The 20,762-nt window shown below is 44.9% G+C and overlaps 1 protein-coding gene across 4 annotated transcripts in view; it reads right to left on the bottom strand.

Annotated features, from left to right (window-relative positions):
- The window catches only part of GLI3 (GLI family zinc finger 3), a 279,910-nt gene that overhangs the window by 60,888 nt on the left and 198,260 nt on the right, over positions 1 to 20,762 (bottom strand). For all 4 annotated transcript variants that reach the window (XM_047849880.1, XM_047849881.1, XM_047849882.1 and 1 more), the window contains 3 exons: positions 12,706 to 12,919; positions 11,806 to 11,919; positions 9,821 to 9,961 (listed from right to left, as the gene is read on the bottom strand). In XM_047849880.1, the coding sequence (XP_047705836.1) occupies positions 9,821 to 9,961; positions 11,806 to 11,919; positions 12,706 to 12,919 (469 nt within the window). The remainder of the gene's footprint in view (positions 1 to 9,820; positions 9,962 to 11,805; positions 11,920 to 12,705; positions 12,920 to 20,762) is intronic.

The raw sequence follows: 20,762 nt of genomic DNA, 5'->3' as shown, positions 1-20,762 counted from the left end.
GTCTGAGTGACTTCTCTTGGTCTGCAAAAAAAACAGTGCTGGAATTTCTTTACCAAGACAAAGGACTTGGCTGGTAAGAGTCCTTGCTGAGTACCGAGTGCCTGACCTTAAAAATGTTGCTTTAAAATTAAGATCTGTAAATCTGTACATATACACACATGTACACAAACGCACATACACACCCAAATACATACCCACAAGTGTACACACATACCACGCATGTACACACGTAAGCACACACACGCACACACACAGGCACACCACATATATGTATATTTAATAGCGTTTTGTTTGAGACTAACAAGCTCATCTTTTTTTTTTTTTTTTTTTTTTTAACGTTTATTTATTTCTGAGACAGAGAGAGACAGAGCATGAACGGGGGAGGGTCAGAGAGAGGGAGACACAGAATCTGAAACAGGCTCCAGGCTCTGAGCTGTCAGCACAGAGCCCGATGCGGGGCTCGAACTCACGGACCTCGAGACCATGACCTGAGGCGAAGTCGGCCGCTTAACTGACTGAGCCATCCAGGCGCCCTGCTCATCTTTTCTTTATAATCTGAACATTCTAGAGCACACTCAAGGAGAAAATTTATCTTAAATCACAAATATCCTTTTTTTTTGTTTTGTTTTCCACACCACAAGAGGAAAGATTTGGGACAGAACAGGTGGCAGTTTTGCACGACCCCCCCCCCACCCAAGGGATATTTGGCAATGTCTGGAAAGACTTTGGGTTGTTACAATGGGGGAGGTTCCCTCCCGGAATCTAGTGGGCAGAGGTCAGCAATGCTGCTAACGGTCCCATGACAACGTCAAGGATGGCCCTCACATCAAAGAATTCTCTGCGTTATTGTGCCGAGGGTGAGAAGCCTTGGTTTTGGGTGACCACCAAAGAGAACTTTGAGAAGGACATCAGGACAACAGAACATATAATAGCATGAGGCTCTGAATCTCAACACTGCAGAGGCAAGAATAAGGAGGGATGTACAGTATAAGGAACAGACCTGGAGACCTCTCTCCAGTCCTTCTCTCTCAGGAGTGGATGAACCAGGGACCCTTCGGCATCTCTATGCAATTATTAATTTCAGGGTGACATACCAACCCCAACATGGCCTGAATACCAACCTGAACCATATTTTTTATGGGCAACATACATGAAACTTAGCAGCCGGTAAATGTCTTTACACTTTTCACTTCTATGATTATTTTTGAAGATTTTACTTTTAAGTAATCTCTACACTCAATGTGGGGCTCGAACTTACAACCCGAGATCAAGAGTCCCACGCTCCATTGACTGAGTCAGCCAGGTGCCCCTACGCTTATCACTTTTAGAAAGAGAATCACTAATATTTCATGGAGTATAATTTTTAGCTAATTCCCTCAACAGTTTTAAGAGGTAAATACTATTATTCTCCTTATTTCATAAGGAGGAAATGTGATGTGTCTTGGGTAGAGAGCAGGCTTTGAACCTGGGTCTGTCAGCTTTGAAATGTACATCGCACAGGAGTACAGTGGCAAGTCCAAGTATTCTTTCGGATCAGGTGCCATGTATTCTTACAAAGTCATCATCACCGTCACCATCATGCCTCACAAGTCGACCCCCACACTCTGCTCTGACCTGAACTATTTCCACCTGTTTCCCAGAGGTCTTTTCTGATATTCCTTATGTACTTCTCTCCCTCCTGTTAAGTCCCCAGAATCACAACTACACAATTCTGGCTTTATTACGTCCTGCCTCATATGCAATCACTATGCTTTTATGATTCTTTGTCTCCCCCTTGCAATGAGAATGACCAGTCCTGGAGGATTAGGTCTAAGTCCTGTGGACAGTGTGCCCACCATGAGGCTGGGGCAGGGAGGCGGCATGCCTGCTTCACCCAACACTCTTCTGGTGAGCGGTTGAGCAAATGCCTGATCTACTAATGTCAGCCTCTCTCTCTCCTGATAAACAACAGGACACACTGTACTGGGCAAGATCTGCTACAGGCAAGTATATTTCAACAAGGTACACAGCCCAGCCCAAAGTGACCATCAATCCTTCTTGTATGAAGTGGGTCTACTCAGAATATTCCAGAGAATCTTACCTGAAGTATCATTCAGGACCAGCTCAGAGGAAAATCCTCTCCAAATGGCAGGAAGAGTTGCTTGGATTAAGAATTCCCATGAAGTATTTCAGCAGGGTACTATGAAACATTTTTGGGGTACACCACAGCAGAACAAATTTAAGAAAGACATCTTACTTAAAACACTGGTTTCTTTTTTTAATTTTTTTTTCTCAGAGAGAGAGGACCAGGGTGGCGGGGCGGGGGGGGGGGGGGGCGGGGGGAGAGGGAGAGGGACAGAGAGAGAATCCCAAGCAGGCTCCATGCTCAGCATGGAGCCCGACACAGGGCTCGATCCCATGACCCTGGGATGATGACCTGAGCCAAAATCAAGAGTCAGATGCCCAACGGAGCCACCCAGGTGCCCCTTCAAAATATTGATTTCTTATTCTTTGTTCAAGAGGTAAGAACCTTTACTCAGTAAAAGAGAAATTTTAATTCCACAATTACTCAAGTAATTCATATACCACCTCTGAGAAGTGTTAAATGCAATTATTCTGGAGGGCACTTAATCTACAGGGTTGAAAAGATCCTGGGAAAAAGATGGCAAGGGACTGTGTTCTCCAAAACCCCACCTGGGGGCAGCCATCTGTAACAGACTGTACATCCCACCTCACCCCCACCTCCCCGACTGCAAGGGGGGTGCTCGCCAGGGCACCCAGGTGGGTTGCCAGGCAGTAAGTGGGCACCTGAGAGGAAGCCTGTTTGCCGTCCCTATCCTAAGGACTATCTAATGCAAATCTTTCACTTGCTTTTACTAAACTGAGGTCCAAGGAGGTTAAATGGCTGGGCCAAGTCCCATCTGTTAGAACTACACTGGGAAGAATGGTTCCTGGCCTCAGTCAAGTGCATGTTCAGCAACGAGGAATATAAAATAAGCCTTGGAGCAGACTCCCAGAAGCCACAGACCCAACAGCATGGCTCCCCTCCCCTCCCCTCCCCCACTCAACCCTGAAAAAACAAATACATAAAACAAAGAGAGGGGAGGCACTCTTTTCCACCTCTGTCTGTTTCTCATTAGGCCTACTGCATGTGATCTCTGCTTGGCCTTGGATGCTGGGGACTGCATTTATTTCCATGGCTGTTTCACGGTGTGATAAGTGAGAAAATAACGTTCTGAAGGGTCATGTGGTTCCAGGGAGGTCATCCCCAGGGTCAGGGCAGAGATGGGGCTGCCACTCAGAATGTCGCTGGCCCTGGGAGGCCTTCCCTGGTGGACCACACAGCCCTTCGTGCCCCCCACTCAGGCTAATCTCCTGAGTGTCTCTATAGGAACAATTTCTGCAGGTGCAGCCCAGTCAGTAACTTTAAAAAGAACGTGACCCTTGAGGCGCAATTGTCAGAGGATAGCTTTGAAGTTTGTGGTTCTTAGTCTGCATTTTACACGCAGTATTTCCAAATAATTAGAGTAACTAAATTAACTAGCAACTCCATGTAGGGAAAATGAGATCAAAATCTCCACTCATTCGTTTTACGTTTTATGTGCACACAAGACTAATTTCTGCCTCGTATCTGAGACCGCGATCACATCTTACACTTTTCTCTTAGGTAAAGATACACAGTGCAACTTTAGCAAAGGGATCAAAATTAGATGGAAAATATTTAAAATGCAAATTCAGGATCACGGTATTAATATGAAAATAATGTCTTCAACACATCCTCACTTCCCCGTATTTCTACGGATGCACCAATTCTTCACAGATTAGATGTGCCTTCTTTACATCTAAATCTCTAGGATATTAAAAAGAAAGCCCTTCATTTTGATGCTGCCTATGTACAGAATTTGTTTTCAAATGGCAGCAAAGGTGATTATAACTGTATTCTTCTGATAAAGGGAACTACAGCATGCTTTAGAGATCAAAATTTGCAGCATAGGAAAGCATTTAAAATCCAAGTAGGTGGTTAATCACTCTACAAAAAGGTGAATTTCTGACACCATGCTTAAAAGATACAAATGGAGCACAGGGACTTAAATGCCACCCAGTTGAGGCTGGGACTAATATAGACACAACTCACGTTCTCTGCCCTTGGGCCCCACTGGCAGGAGAAAACACCCTCCTCGTGGAATTGCCTGAGGCCCTCTCTGCGGGCTCATTCTGCTAGGGATGGGTGGGGAATAAACAAAGGCTAGTATCCAAACTCTATAAAGAGCTCACCAAACTCCACACCCGAAAAACAAATAATCCAGTGAAGAAATGGGCAGAAGACGTGAATAGACACTTCTCTAAAGAAGACATCCAGATGGCCAACAGGCACATGAAAAGATGTTCAACATAACTCCTCATCAGGGAAATACAAATCAAAACCACACTCAGATATCACCTCACGCCCGTCAGAGTGGCTAAAATGAACAAATCAGGAGACTACAGATGCTGGCGAGGATGTGGAGAAACGGGAACCCTCTTGCACTGTCGGTGGGAATGCAAACTGGTGCAGCCGCTCTGGAAAACAGTGTGGAGGTTCCTCAAAAAATTAAAAATAGATCTACCCTATGACCCAGCAATAGCACTGCTAGGAATTTACCCAAGGGATACAGGAGTACTGAGGCAGAGGGGCATTTGTACCCCAATGTTTATAGCAGCACTTTCAACTATAGCCAAATTATGGAAAGAGCCTAAATGTCCATCAACTGATGAATGGATAAAGAAATTGTGGTTTATATACACAATGGAATACTACTTGGCAATGAGAAAGAATGAAATCTTGCCTTTTGTAGCAACGTGGATGGAACTGGAAAGTGTTATGCTAAGTGAAATAAGTCATACAGAGAAAGACAGATACCATATGTTTTCACTCTTGTGTGGATCCTGAGAAACTTAACAGAAGACCATGGGGGAGGGGAAGGAAAAAAAAGAAAAGGTTAGAGAGGGAGGGAGCCAAACCATAAGAGACTCTTAAAAACTGAGAACAATCTGAGGGTTGATGGGGGGTGGGAGTGAGGGGAGGGTGGGTGATGGGTATTGAGGAGGGCACCTATTGGGATGAGCACTGGGTGTGGTCTGGAAACCAATTTGACAACAAATTTCATATTTAAAAAAAAATAAATAAAGCAAACTACTCTGTGAATGTGAAAAAAAAACTGTTAAAAAATAACGTGACTATTTACAGACCTTAGGAAAGAACACTGTATGTGTTATTTCTAAGCCAGAAAGGGGGTTACTTCACTGAAACAGAATGTAAGGAAGGACAGTGCTAGAGCAAACAGGTGGCCATTGGGGATGGTGATTAAACTACTTTTATTCAGCTCCCAGGCTCCCAGCAGTGATGTTTGCAAGCACACGCGGCCACTGAGCGGTGGCGACCCAAAGGAGGCGCGCATCCTCCGCAAACACTGAGGGGACGTCCAATGTCATTCAGAAACAAAGTGTGCGGTTTCGGAGAACCTGGGACTGACTGACAGGTGCTCAAGCTGTATGCGTTTCAGACGCCTCAACCCTCCTAGAGCAGAAGATGGGTTCTACCTTCCAGGACAGAATTAACGCAAGAGGGAAGTGGGTCTCGGGAAGGTTTGGAAGCCTCGCTCATCCATGAGAGAAGCCAAGCGAAAAGACAGAAGTGGAATTTTTTACATTCCAACAAAAATTACAACTTCACCTCGGCTCGGGTCATGATCTCATGGTTCATGGGTTTGAGCCCCACATTGGGCTCTGCACCCGCTTCGGGTTCTCTGTCTCCCTCTCCCTGCCCCTCCCCTACTCTCTTTCTCTCTCAAAAATAAACAAACTTAAAAAAAAATACAACAAAACCAGAAACACTTCAAGGACCAATATTCTACAACTGTCAGAGATACATTTAAAATTAAGATTCAGGGACACCTGGGTGGCTCAGTTGGTTAAGTCTGACTCTTGATTTTGGCCCAGGTTATGATCTCATAGTTCCATGAGTTCGAGCCCCGCGCTGGGCTCTGCACTGACAGTGTGGAGCCTGCTTAGGATTCTGTCTCCCTCTCTCTCTGCCCCTCCCCCACTTGTTCTCTTCCCACCCCACCCCCGTTCTCTCAAAATAAATAAAAATAAGCTTTAAAAAAGTAAAAAAAAATAAAGATTCATGTCTTTTGTAACATACAATACACAGCAGCAAAAAGAGAGTCTAATTAATTTGGAGTTGAAGTTTGGAAAATGTGGACTTTTCGACTTATTTTGAGTCATTAGAATACGTGCTTTCAGATGTCGAGGGAAGAGAAAGCACTTGCATCTTGACAAATCAATAATAAATTCCGTCTTAATCAAAGGCACTTTGAATTAATTTTTGTACCGTACCTCCTTCCTACACTCTCGTTCGTTCTATTTTAACTGACACCAAGGAAGGGACAAAGTATAACAGAAACGTGGTTCACAAAAGTACACATCTATCTTCTTAGCTTCTGGGCACAGAAATAAATTTATGACAAATTTAATACTAGCTTGAGAGTAACTAAGCCCAATTATAATTATCTGGCTGGGAAGAGAAATTAATTAAACGTCCTGGTGATAAAGACCCCACAGCAAACCTAGAAGAAACACACCCATGGAGGAGGACAGGCGCTTGAAATAAAGGAGAGGAGAAGGGAAAGGCAACATTTAGCCCATCTGCTGGGACAGTAATGGGACGAGGTCATCTTTTCAAGAGAACACGGAGTGCATTACCCTGGAAATGAGACTACCTGGCGGGCAAAGCCAGCCGGGTCCCTAATTCTCCTCTTCAACTTTGTGATTTGCTAATGGGAAACACATGTCTCCCTTTTGCACCAAGTTCAAATGACTCTGGAATTCCAACCGTGCAGCTCAGCGACTGAACCAGAACAAGGGGAGAACTTGTCAGGATTTAAGAGCTTTCAGCAAAGCCCTTCAATCGCAGCCAGCACCCTATTCCACGGAAGGATATCAATTATAGATAGTGACTTGCTTTAGCAGGCAGTCGGGACTGTCAGACACTAGATAGACAGCCATGAAGAATCATGAATCTTTCTATTAACTGTAAGAGGGGGAAAAAGAATGGGTCATGGCTATAAATAAGGCAGAGCATCAGAATGGTTTAACACCTTGCCTCTTGGTTGTACGTAGCATGAAAATGCAACTAATTCCCAAAATGTCCTCTTTCTGAGGAAAGCTGTGGGAATGGAAACAGTTAATACTGCCCTCCGTCTTTAAGAAAGTGGGTTTCGCAACTGGCATTTTTTCCACCTGCCACCAAAATAATGAGGTGGACGTGAAGTAGCTTTTCCTTCAATCAACAAAAAAATAAAGTGTCCATGCTACAGCAGGCCATTGCTGGTGCTAACGAGACAGCCGTGAGTGGGAAGGTGCTCGTGCATCCTGCAAAGTGAAATCAACTTAAACGCATGAATTTGGACTTTCCACACTTCAGATAACAAGTAAAAAGGTGGAAAATACGTGATATAAACTGGTATTTTTGTTTATGTCACTGCAAATCATAACTTTAATCCACTTAATTTGCATAATTTATCTCAGACTAAAATTAACATCAAAAGTAATATATTGGATTTTCCCCTAATCCTGACATGAGTAACTCCTACCTGATTTGGGATAAAAAATTTCCACTGTACGTGGATTTGTTTATAATTTTTACGATACAACAGACAACACAGTGGTCATTCAAGGCGACAGTTTAAGCAGACATTCCTTCAAACTACTCAGATCTCTCTATGAAAACATCATCACTACCCAAAACCTTTCGCCCCTGAGATTAAGTACAAACACCTACAAGAGTCACAGTCTTGTAAAAGCTTTCACATGAAACAGCGAAAAGGTGGAGTTATTACCAAAATTCCCCCAAAATGCGACCTCCAACCTGGTGCCTCATGAGGAGCACAATTCCTTTTAAATGTAGGCTCAGAGGAAGCTCCCATTCCATCCCCGCATTTGATAACAGCTGAACCATAATTACAGCCCCCCTTGGAAATTACAATGACCTATCCGCAGAGAAGGCACCAGGAGATGGGGACGTTGTCAAAAGCAAGCAGCCCAGACAGCATCTCGTTCGTGATGGCAGTTTGCATGCAAACAATTTCCCCCTCGTGGATGTCTGTCCACTCGTTGTATCACAAAGGGTATTCCTGACATCCTTCCTCTTCAGGAAAATTTGCCTACCCGAAAAGAAAAATTCCAAACTTTTTTTTTCCCCCTTTAGTATTGCAATGTCTGTGGTTCCCATTAAAAGTCAGCAAGCAAAAAGGGCCATTAAGTAAGGCTTGGCTTAGAAATAACACTTGCATCAAATTAAAGAGAGAGAGTCGAATTAGGTTCATGGAAAAATCTGGAAATACACCTTAATTAAAAACATTTGACTTTCTAGGTTCTTGCTGCGCTGAGAAATCTCTAATTCTTCCTGCACAATTATAAGGGGACATGATTACAAAAGAAACGTTTGGGGGGGGGGAAACCCTGCTGATGTCATCATGTTAACTTCCCAAAACATCCTGTACATAACGGATCTCAAAACCTGGCAAACCTAAGACTATAATGTGATGGCAGCGTGCAGAATATATTACAGAGGATGAGCCAAGTTGCGGAAGACACACTGGGGGAGCTCACGAGGCCCATGAAAAACGTAGGCTGTGTCAGGGGATGTATAATTTTAGTGCTTAAATGGAGAAGGGCTCTCAAGAAGTATGGATCATCTACAATTAAAAGTTACTATAAAAGAAAAGAGACTGGGGGTAGTGTGTGTGATGTGTGCATGTGTGCTGGGTGGACAAAGAGTCCCCATGAAAGCTGTTCTGTCAGATCTTCTGTCACATTAAAAGCTGATGAAAAGGCCACACTCTGATGAAGCTGATGAAAAGACCATCCTTAATGCCTCGATGGGACCCCTGTGCTTCTGCACAGGAGTGTGTGTGAGCCTACAGCTTTTTATCCTCTATCATCGGAAGGCCCTTCCGTCTCAGTTGCTCCTGGTCCCTGCTAGGGAGGTTCCTCTGGTGTGAAAGAAAAGTCCCAAATAAGATGAAGCACTGGTAAAGGAAATATGCCCACTCAGGTATGTGGGAGTGGGGAGGGCACTGCATTATCGGAAACAATACTCGGGCGGGGTGGGGGGGGGGTGGGCAGCAAAGACTCCTGAACCTGGAAGAATAAGACAGAGCGTGGATCTCAATGTGACCATGTTGCTGGTCTCAAAAGCACACGCCACAGGACACATTTTAAAATACACATCACTCTTTCCATGAGACTCTCCGCCCTGCAAGGCTTGGCCGGAAGTCAAGAAATGGTGCTAATGGCTTCTCCAAGCATCTACCTATCTCACACAGAGTACTAATTGCCTCATAAAATAGTGGGAGGCTCCTCAGATGGTGAGAGTTTGGAAGAAGAAGGCAGAACGGAAAAAAGGAATCCCCCACCTCTAAAATTTTTTCTGCTGTTGCCGGGTCTTAGAGAGGAGAATCAAACTTGGTTAAAAGGTTAATAATAATTCATGTCCAGCTTACTATTACTCAATAACCATCAAAGACGCTAACTCAAAATAGTGTTTTCTGGCTTACAGGATCAGAGTCATTACACTCTCTATTGAAGACTTTATTGAATTTTACACTAAGCTTTAGCTGACTGAACAGGTCAAGCACCGTGGCTCAGAGTTTTCTTTATTCTCAGAAAAGTCATAAAGCCCTCTCCAGTTTGCAACGCTGCTAGCTAAGAAACTTGACTCGGCGCAGGGTCAGGGACGCTGACCCCACCGACAAGGTCGCAGAGCTGTAAAGCCCAGTCCCCGCGGCCCCCCACTTACGTGCACCAGCTGCTCCTGGGTGTCGAACTCCCGCGTGCAACCTTCCCAGTGGCAGTTTGTTTCATAGATGACTTCAGGCTCCTGTTTGCTTTCATCTTTGTCCCCTTCCTCCTTCACTAGGGTTGTCCCTTCCGGCTGTTCCTGGGGGGGCAGGGAGGAGAGAGGGAAAGGATTCAGACACGATGGAAAGAAGGCAAGAGAAAGGGAAAAAAAAAAAAAAGACCAAAAAAAAATACCCAAAACCCAACCACGTGATTTCGGTTGGTCTGACTCCTGACGCAATTTTTCAGTGAAAATAAAATACAGCCCGGGTCTATTAGCTGGATTTTGTGACTTGAAGAAGTCAAACATATGGAGTCATCTGTGTGCATGTTTTCTGATTTGTGGAATGTATCTTCAGAGATTGTTAATTTGGGATTAAAAACAATAGTCCAGGGGCACCTGGGTGGCTCAGTTGGTTAAGTGTCCAACTTTGGCTCAGGTCTCATGGCTCATGTTTGAGCCCTGGCGTCGGGCTCTGTGCGGACAGCTCAGAGCCTGGAGCCTGCTTTGGATTCTGTGTGTGTGTGTGTGTGTCTCTCTCTCTGTCCCTTCCCTGCTCATGCTCTCTTTCTCAAAAATAAACATTTAAAAAAAAAAAAACAGCAGTCTAAGCTATGATGATGATAAGAAGTGGAGGCCAAACCTTGCCCCTAAATACAAGAGGAAAAAGAAATTAAAATGTAATCCCCTAAGAGAAGCAATTAAACTAGTTCATGTTGTCTTTACTCAAAAGACTGGTTTCTTTTGGTCAGATTCTTTCCAGTGTATGAATTTGTTTATTCTCCTACTTTGGAATCAGGGACGTGGTTTGCTAGTAATTCTGATTCTGCTTTCCCTGCCATTGGAGGCTGTGACCGGCACTTTGTGGGTTTTAGAGGGATCGTGTCTTCCTGGTTCAACTTCTGATCTCCAAAGATGTGGCTCGCTGCCCAAGAACCACAGCATCTAAAGGTTGGCGGCATGGTCTTTTCTCCTCTTCAAGGCAACTTTGCGGCAATGAAAATACAAACAATTTCCAGAATGCTGGGAGAGTATTAGGTGCATAGACTTGGGATCTAATCTGGGACAGGGTGACAAAAACCGTAAACAGGCACTTCGGTGTAACCGCCAAGGTTGTTGGCCAGCAGAATTCCAGAGGAAAGGTGGATCTCAGAACCTACTACACCCATTTATTCCATCCTCAAAATGCTCATGCAAAAGGAAATTTGGGTGGAGGTGGTCTGAGCTTGGGGCTGAAGCAGCCTTGGATGTAGAATCCAGATTCTGTGGACGTCCAGACTCCTGTCCAGCCCCTATTTCCAGGAATTAAAATTCACTGACCTCCTTCCTGTGTTGGGCACAGGGACCCTAGGAGATGGTATTATTATGCCTCTAGGCACAATAAACATATTTTACAACTGAAGCTCAGAGGATCTAAAAGCCTAAAAGCAGAGACCAGATTAGAATTTCTAAACTTGTCCTTTCAGGACTTTGGAGAAAGGACCAGAATCTTATCGGCCTTCAGGTAGGTTAGCTGTGCCTTGATCCATGCCCTCCTGTTCTCCAAGCTCTCCTGGCAAGTGGAGAAGGCAAAATAAGAACAAAGAAGAACATGATGGGTGTAGGGAATATCACTAGCTCTGCCCAGCTCAGGCTTAGGGCCAGGAGTTCACTATTTCAGGCCTCAGACCAGGGCTAAGGACCAAAGCTATCGGCGGTCAGTAACAAATTAATCCAACCACTGACACCACACACTTCAGGTTATAGCCCACACAGCTTCTTGCATTTTCTTTGTGTTTGCTTCTGAGTGAGAAAAACAAACGGAGTCACTCCACAACTGGCCTTTTGTCAAATGTATGGGTACGGCCAAGGTCAAGGCCAAGGCCACAGTGAATGAGGAAATGCTGTGAGAGACGCCAGCCCAAGGGAGCAACGAGCTGGCCGGGGGAGCTGCGGTGCCTCACCTGCTGACCCCGTGGCCCTGGGCTGGGCAGGTCTTCGTCGGGTTTGATTTTGGACCGTTTGTTGTGCATCAGGTCACCAGTGCTACTCACCGCGGACTCACTCGTGGGCTTGTTCTGCCGGTCGCATTTGCAGGGACAGAGACAAAAATTAGGTTTTCATCAATGAGCGGGACCATCGCTAAAACATGCAACTCTAGACAAGCAGACTTATTTGGCATTAGAACAATAACACTGATAATGCTCCTATCCCACGATCGCAGAGCTCAGAAAGTGTGTTTGAAGCGAGAAAATACATCCACGAGGCAGCTCCTTGTTTACACTCAGGACTAAAAACTCCCTGTGGCTTTTAAAAGCTAAGAGAATAGAGCAGGGGGGCCTGGGCTTTAATGAGCTCCCACAGCGTGTTTAGAAGAACAAAGTGGTGAGTTGGGTAGGGAACCAAAAGAAACCATCTGCAAAGTTCTCTAATTCAAGGATGCAGATTCTTCACGGGGCAGTATTAGTGAGGCGATAAGAGGACACAGAACAGAGGGCACAGCATGGTTCTATGCTGCCCGTGAAGTATCCCATGATTCTAGGCGCCAGGGGACAGTAACCGAATGAGAGCAAACCCTTCATGAAATGTAGTCTACTGGGCAGGGTTAGAGACAAAACCAGGTCAGAGGGAAGCCTCATCAGGCAGCCCGCTTTTCCACCAAAGATGAGATGACTCTGGTAGAAGAAGCTACTGTTTGGTGAGGAACACATACGGGGCGCATTCATCAAACCTGAAGCCTGCGGCCCTGGGTTAGGAAGACAGGTTACAGTAAGGAAGCCATGACCATGCTCGGAGCTCACAAGGTGACGTGGCTCTCCTCTAGGATTACAAGACGGATCAGCTCATCGAGCTGTCTCTCTTACCTGTGAGGACTCGGAAGGGCCAGAGCTGACCTGGACGGGGTTCAGAACCGTAGGGATCCCAGGAATAGGCCTCTGCGTTGGAAAAGTTGGGGCAGGGTGGATGAGTGGAGGGCTGTGTCCAAAGGCCGAGCCTAAGCTCTGCTGTCGGCTTAAGATTTGCTGATGCATATGGAGAGACACGGGTGCAGAAGGGTAGGTGAAGCTCAAGGCAGGGCTGCGCGGGGGAAATAAAGAGAAGACCATCATTTACGCAGAACGCTGAGGTTACCGCAAGCGCGCTATGCGTGCATCTTTATGCCTACTGTTACATCCCAAATTACATGAGGTCTGTCTGTTTAAATTAGAAGCTAAAAACAGTTATTGATGAACACCTTGGAAGCTTCCAAGAGAAACACGGGTACTGAGGCAGGACACGCGCGTGCGTGCACCCATACAGGCGCGTGCGTGCACACACACACACACACACACACACACCTGAAAGAAGCTTCAGCAAAACGGAAACAAAAGGCGTCTGCTCAATAACGGCTATTTATTGCAATAACAAACTTCATATAAAAATGAGAATGGGTGACGACATGCTTTATAGTACTTTTATTGGCTCTCAGTGCTGTATGTTCCTGCGCATGGGGCAATTCCTTTAATCTCGGCTCACGCTGCGTGCTTTCATATGTCTCCAGATCTTATTACAAGAGGAAGGAAAATCAATTGGTTAAATGTGTTTTGAACACCATGCTTGTCATATCACTCATTTGTTTGTAAAGATGGAAAGCTTGGTTCATCCAGAATGCCACCTAAAGAATTTCCATCAGTGCCGTCTGGTTACAGAAGCTGATGGATTAACCTCTCCTGGCTGAAATCGGTGATCAATGGGCTTCGGTGGAGGAATATTCCAATGGGAGAGCACAGCCCCCTCTCCCAGCTAAATGGCATTAAATGTCTATGAAAGCCCATTATACATGCTAATGCCTGTCACCGCTTCATTATGCCACAGCGTCGCCCAAGCCACTACAGTAAATTCCGAGGAAGCCACACTATTACCTAAAGATTTCTCGACAAGTAGACAGTGCCAAACCATTCTTTGTGCCAGCACAGTTTAGGAATCAAGTCCTCTTAAAAGAATGAAGTGTTCTTGAGGAATTTTCCAATGGTTTAAAAAAAATGCATGAAAAACTCTAATTGCATTCATGAACATTTCTTTCTTAAAAATAATCGGTGAAAAAAAAATATATATGTATTTCCCCCATCCTGCTGCATAATACCCAGAAAGAATCAGGGTTTCTTGTAATGTCAAAGGTAGAATTCATGCAAATTTCCAATCTGGTGGGTTAATTACTATTGCTGTTAAGCGCATTAACTGAGAATATAATAATTACAATAACAAAATGCAAACCATTTCAACAACTTTAAGTAATAATTCCGAAGATATACTCTGTTCATTAATGTGACTCCACATTTTGCCTATTTGACTACAATCCATGAAAGGCGGCTTCAATGGGATTACATTACTATTATTCCTACAGAGAAGCTTGCATTACAATAGCTTGCCCATTTAAGACTGAATATCATTAAGAATACCCTATGAGAATTTCGCCAGGCTTGGAGGAACTCTCCTTTCATTCTGTATTGTAGTTCTTTAATAAAGGAAAGCAGAAACATGGTGAAAACAGTCATTGTTCACAGTAAGTTAGGGAGAAATCAGTAATAATATTCCGTTTCTGCGGTGCTACAGTTTCTGCGTGTGTTTCCGAAAGCAACCATGAATGATTACGGCAAGACTCAGCTAAGGTAGCCGTGTGGATGATTGATAGGGCATTAATCAAAAGATGCATATCTGCCTCAGAATTTGTCCACAAGCTTTCTTCTAATAGCTGATTTCATGTTCACTGAGCTCTATGCCCATTTGTCCAATTTATTTTTCAGTGTACAAGCCATTCATCAAAAAACACAATGATTTAACACCCCCACCCTTCTCCTTTTGGTGAATGGGTATTACGGAGTATAACTACCTTATTCTGCTCATTAAAAAAGCAAAAACCAAAAGAGCTCACTACACACATATTTACAGTGAGACACAGACTTTGCAGGAGCCTCCAGACATCTTGCCAGAGTTTCCTGAGGCCACACGATCAGGCAGGCGTGGGAGGGAGCATGGACGGTCAGTTACACTTCTAATTCTCAGAGGCACGACATCTGGGGGCTCAAAAAAGTCAGGACCTGATTAGGAATCGAGGCCATTAGAGAAACCATTTCATAGGGCAGGAAACACCTTCAGTTGTATATATGAGCAACGTACAGATGTTCATAGCCACGCAGGATGGGTCTATTTTTCCTTTTAAGAAGACGTGGGAGAGCAGGGAGCAAGGCCTCCTGCTGCCGGGCGGGCCCTGTCCTCAAGGTACAATCAGTTTGACCTCAGTGGACAGAAGGAAGGGCGGGGACAGCTTTTGACACATTTGGGGAACCAACGTCCCATCCCCTTGTGGGCCTGCTTTTTTGCAGGTGACAGGAATAAACCTCCAAAATCCATGTCAACTCTTAGGGATACCACGAGAACAGGCACAACGGATGAGTGTGTTCAACCTCACTGCTTATTCCTAAGGAGCCAGCCACGGGAGCGCTCTCTCCTCCACACGCAAAGGGCAGGCGGTGGCGGGCACCCGCGGTGGCCTTGTCCCAGCCTGCAGAGCCGGCTGGCTCCTCGAGGCGCTGCGGGGAGCTGGCTGCTCCTCCAGATCGCAGAGCCTCTGCAGAACTCGATGACAGACGTGGTTCTTGGCTCTGTCACAGCATCAGCCAGGATCTGGAGCCAAGGTTCTGCTCGCTCTCCGGAGAGTGTGGAGGGGGAGACAGAGTTGGTGAGGAAGGAGCAGAAGAGGGGTGATGTTTGGGCACTGCATAGGGATGTTGGCAACAACGGAAAGGATGCACGGGGAGAACCGCTGAGGAATTCCCACGGGAGGGGGGCCAGGGATCAGCAGGAGAGTGCCCGCACACCGGCACTGCGGTGTCCTTCCTGAGCTCAGTATGGCTGGGTCTCAGCTTTCACCGTCACCTGCTCAGACAGCAAGGCCTTCTGAGACTCACGGTCTGTCTCAATGAGCCCCTCGGCATGACTGGTCCAATCCCTCTCTCCTGTTGGACATCTCTGTTCCCCAGTCACACCGGCGTACTCTGAAGTCACACCCTCCCTCCCTCTAGACTGAAGGGTCCCGAAGAGCTGACCCTTTGGTGCCTGGAACACTGCCCAGCACACAGCGGGCACTCAACGGTGAGTCAGCGAGTCACCAAATCTCTTCCTCAGTTCCCAATTGCCGCCGCAGCGAATTACCGCCAACTTAGTGGCTTAGTTACTATCACTTAAGTCACAAACACTATCTTGGTGGCTCACGAAACCAGCGTGTGTTCTTCTGGAGTCCACAGGCACTTTAGAAGCTGCCCGCATCCTCTGCTCATGGCCCCATATCACTCCGACCCTCTTCTCCAACTCGAACTCTGACACACCCCTGCCTTCCTCTTGGAAGGATGCTTTTCATTACATCAGGGCCACCTGAATAATCCAAACTCATCTCCTCGTCCCAACATCCTTAACCACAGCTACAAAATTCCTTCTACCGTATAAGGTAACGTGCTCATGCGTTCCTGGGATTAAGACGTGGAATCTTTGGGGGCCGATCACAGTCAGAGCAGTCCATTCAAAGGAAAGCGTGTTTTCCTCTGAAAGCTACAATTTGACAACGTGTCTGTAAAACACAGTAGAAACTAAATTAGTGTCTAGGTTCCGATTGTTCTATAGGACGTCAGTGGCTGAGGATAGTCTTTGCTGAACACGGAGGTCAGAATTAAAAAGAACAAAAAATAAATCGTACCTTTAGAAACCCTAAAAGAAAAATAACTTGCTAAATAGTTCATGTATTCATGTCATAATTTCCTAGAGATATAAAGTATTGCTATTGTTGGGAATTTTTATAAATCTCTTCTGTGTCCTCTAAAGGAAGACGCAGTCTATTTAAAACTTGGTCTACCTGAACTTTATTACTTCAAAGTCTTTTACATTTCTGTGCACCCTATTCTTTCCTGTGGATCACTTGAAGAAAGATTAATTTTACAATCGGACTTCTGGATCCTCATCACTCAATATTTAGCTATATTAAATATAATTAAAGAAAACTATTTTTAGAGCTTTCACTTCTTTTCCCAATGACTACATGAAAGGTGGGGTAACTTAAAACACACAAACATTCATAACAATGTGACCTCTAATTATCTATATTTAGTCAATGAGACTAGGAGAGAAGCATCAGATGGCCCCCATCTTCCCAAGCAACGTACTAACAAGGTCACAGGCCTGCCGAGACAACGATCCCAAAATAAGTCTTGTGGAGGAGAAGAAAAAGAAGTGCTAAAGTCACAGAAGTCTGAGGAATATGGGTTCCACAAGCCCGGGATCCTGTGGTGCTGTGACTACGGGATGTGTATTCCAAGCGTCCCAGCCCAGATACAGCAGAGGATCTTCTAGAAACTAGTGATCCTGGCAAAACACTTTGAGCAACACTCTCCTAGGACAACAGTTATAAAGTCAGAATAAATTAATTTCAATACTAATTTGACCTTCCCTTTTCTCAAGAGCAGAAAAAGAGTAAAAGAGGGATTTTAGGTCGTTGACTATAATATAGGTGGTATTCTCTTCCATCAAATATAATTTCTATCCATTAGGACAGATACACAGTTATTAAATTTTTTGTTTTATACAATACCTTAAAGGGGCATTCCTCTATGTTTGGTGACTCGGGGATAGAACTCTGAGCACATGTAAATAAAATTACACACGCACGGTCACTTGGGCGCATGGGTGGCTCAGTTGGTTAAGCGTCCGACCCTTGATTTCAGTTCAGGTCATGATTTCAGTTTGTGAGATCATGAGATCTAGCCCTGAGTTGGGCTCTGCACTGACAGCACGGAGCCTGCTTGGGATTCTCTCTCCCCTTCTCTCTCTCTGCCTGTCCCCCATGTGCATGAGCACTCGCTTGCTCTCTCTCTCTCTCTCTCTCTCTCTCTCAAAACAAATAAATAAACATTTTAAAAAAACAATACAAAAAACAAAAACTACTCACGGTCAGTTCCCCCATTATGTTCAGCTCTGAGCTAAGCTAACAATGATCAACAAACTGTCAACTGAGTGGGAAAAAGCTCTTCTATTTTCCAAAGGTTTTTTTTTTTTTTTAATTTTTTTTTTCAACGTTTTTTATTTATTTTTGGGACAGAGAGAGACAGAGCATGAACGGGGGAGGGGCAGAGAGAGAGGGAGACACAGCATCGGAAACAGGCTCCGTGCTCCGAGCCATCAGCCCAGAGCCTGACGCGGGGCTCGAACTCACAGACCGCGAGATTGTGACCTGGCTGAAGTCGGACGCTTAACCGACTGCGCCACCCAGGCGCCCCTATTTTCCAAAGGTTTAAAATGAAAACTCCCAAAGTCTGAATTTTTGAGAGAGTTTTGATGTATTTATTCTCTACCAAAAATAGAGGTAAAGTTTTGTCAATCTTCTTTTGCGAAGCGTGGTTAAATTTTGCAAACTGGGCCTCATTGCTTAATTTGCAGTAAATACATAGTCTCACCTCACTCCTCCGGAAGTCTCCTGTCTGGGAATCTCAGCAAGTATCCCCAGTCTGGCTAAAATTTGGAGTGTTAAGTAGGAAGAAAAGATGTTAAATGAAATGTCCTAAAACGCACACACTAGGTCATTCTTCAACTCGGTTACGTTTTAACTAAGTACTTCTATAGATCTCATTTATAGTCCCAAAGCATAAAATCATTTTTAAAATTGGAAAAGTTACATATTATTACAATCAATACAGAGAACTTTGAAATTCATAATCAGTTTTCACTTTCACAACATTGTTTTTTTCACACCAAGGAAGTAATGTGAGTCAACATTTGTACAGAAACCTTGTGATCAATCTGTGAATCAAATTTATATTTAACTCCTAGAATGATAACGTAAGTGGGGACGCTAGAGTTGGTATTGCAGACAATCATTCCTTAAACATATATTCAACCTTACTATACGTAAATGTATTTCACAGTCATTACTATTCAAGTCAGATGGATGAAACCCAATTTAAATGGCTGTAAGATAAGCCCGTGTGTTTTAGAAACAGTGCAGGAATTCTACACACGGTAGGGGTAAGAGGGTGGGTGGGGTGCCTGGCAGTGAAATCTTGGAACAACACAGCCGCCTAATTTGGCCTACTGCAGTCCTATATGTTGGGAGGGTAAACAGAGCGGATTACAATATTGAAAGAGCTCTGTCTGTCACTAAATAAAAACCAGGAAAATAAACCAAGGAATCATAAGAACAACGGCAAGGGGCCAGGGGCACCTGAGTGGCTCAGTTCAGCGTCCAACTACTGGTTTTGGCTCAGGTCATGATCTCACAGTTTGTGGGCTTGAGCCCCGTGTTGGGGCTCTGTGCTGGCAGTGCACAGCCTGCTTGGGATTCTCTCCCTCCCTCCCTCTCTGCCCCTCTGCCGCTCATGCGGGCATACAAGTGCTCTCTCTCTCTCTCTCTCTCTCTCTCTCTCTCAAATAAATAAATAAATTTTAAGAAAGATAGCTAGAGGCTGGATCACCCAGCCACTGCACACTTAAAGGTAAAAGTTTCCGTTTTATTATTTAATGACTTCCATCCAGACGTAAGATGGCGATTTTCCTGAGAGCTGCCAAGGGACGTCCACTTGCCCTGAGTTGGCTATGGTCCCTGTGTGTTAACATACAACCTAGACAGGGAAAGGAGGAGGAGACCGTGGGGCACTGAGCAGCGCTCCACACATCTCACTTAAATTTGCTTCAGCAGGGAGGCCAATCAGATCCCAGGGTCATTTCTGGAACCCTCACCATCTCCAGCCAGCGTGAAGGGTAAAGCACATGTGGTGCCTCTGGATTCTTGGGAAATGTCTTGTTTTCAGTATAAAATCAGTGCTAACTTTTATAAATGTGTTTTTCAATTGTTCTGGTGGTTGCATTTTGCTCAGACGTGAATTTCTGAAACGCCCTTAACAGAAATGCGCGTGATACTTTTATGATGTATTACTTTAGGCCGTGGCACTGGGATCAAGAAACTTCATGCTGTTGAGGCGCCTGGGTGGCTCAGTCGGTTAAGCGTCAGACTCTTAGGTTTCGGCTCAGGTCATGATCTCATGGCTCATGAGTTCAAGCCCTGCATCAGGCTCCGTGCTGGCAGTGCAGAGAGCCTGCTTGGGATTCTCTCTCCCTGCCCCTCCCCAACTCACTCTCAGAATAAAGAAATAAACTTAAAACAAACAAACAAAAAGAAACTTCATACTGTATTTTCTGTGTAAAGAATCCAATGGGGACATTTGCCTTTCCAGAGCCGATTTCTCCAAGCTTTTTGGCTCATGAAACTGGTATCAGAGGTCAAGTTAGGCAACAGTCAATGCCTGGTAACAAAAGGACCCCACAGTTGGACACACTGGCTTCAAGAAGAGAGAAGAAAGAAAAGTGGGGGTGGGGGGTGGGGGAGGAGGCATTCTAATCAAAACGGACTTTGTGGCCACTCTGTGGCTATTGCGCTAATGGGGTTGTCCACGTTCTGGTTACAGCTTTGGAATTTCCTGCACCACAGCTGCCATTCAAAGCAAGAACAATTCTTTGCAGTTTTGCTGAGAACAGGCTGACACCTATTAGAACTTGTGTATGTACAGGCCCCAGGACACACATGCCTGCACGTGCTTTTATTTGAAACAGAAAAATAAAGCTTCCACTTCCATCCGTAAAAGCTCCCAGGACAAGTTTACTGGAAAACCCAGCATCCTCAGAAGTAAGGAGCACACGAGTAAGACCCGCACACTCACAAAGTAAGTAAATATCACCCCCACATTTGCACTGACGCATACGTGCTCTGTGAATACTGCCTTGGGCAAAAGTCCATTCGGCTTTATACGACAGAAGTGTTTTAAAAAGCCCCAAAAAGCCACTTTCCATTAAACAAACAACAGACAGGACCTCCAGGAACATGAATACCAGTGACACATTCTCC

Source organism: Prionailurus viverrinus, chromosome A2 (genome assembly GCF_022837055.1).
Source record: "Prionailurus viverrinus isolate Anna chromosome A2, UM_Priviv_1.0, whole genome shotgun sequence".
Lineage (NCBI taxonomy): Eukaryota > Metazoa > Chordata > Mammalia > Carnivora > Felidae > Prionailurus > Prionailurus viverrinus.
This window is presented reverse-complemented; position numbering and strand designations above follow the sequence as displayed.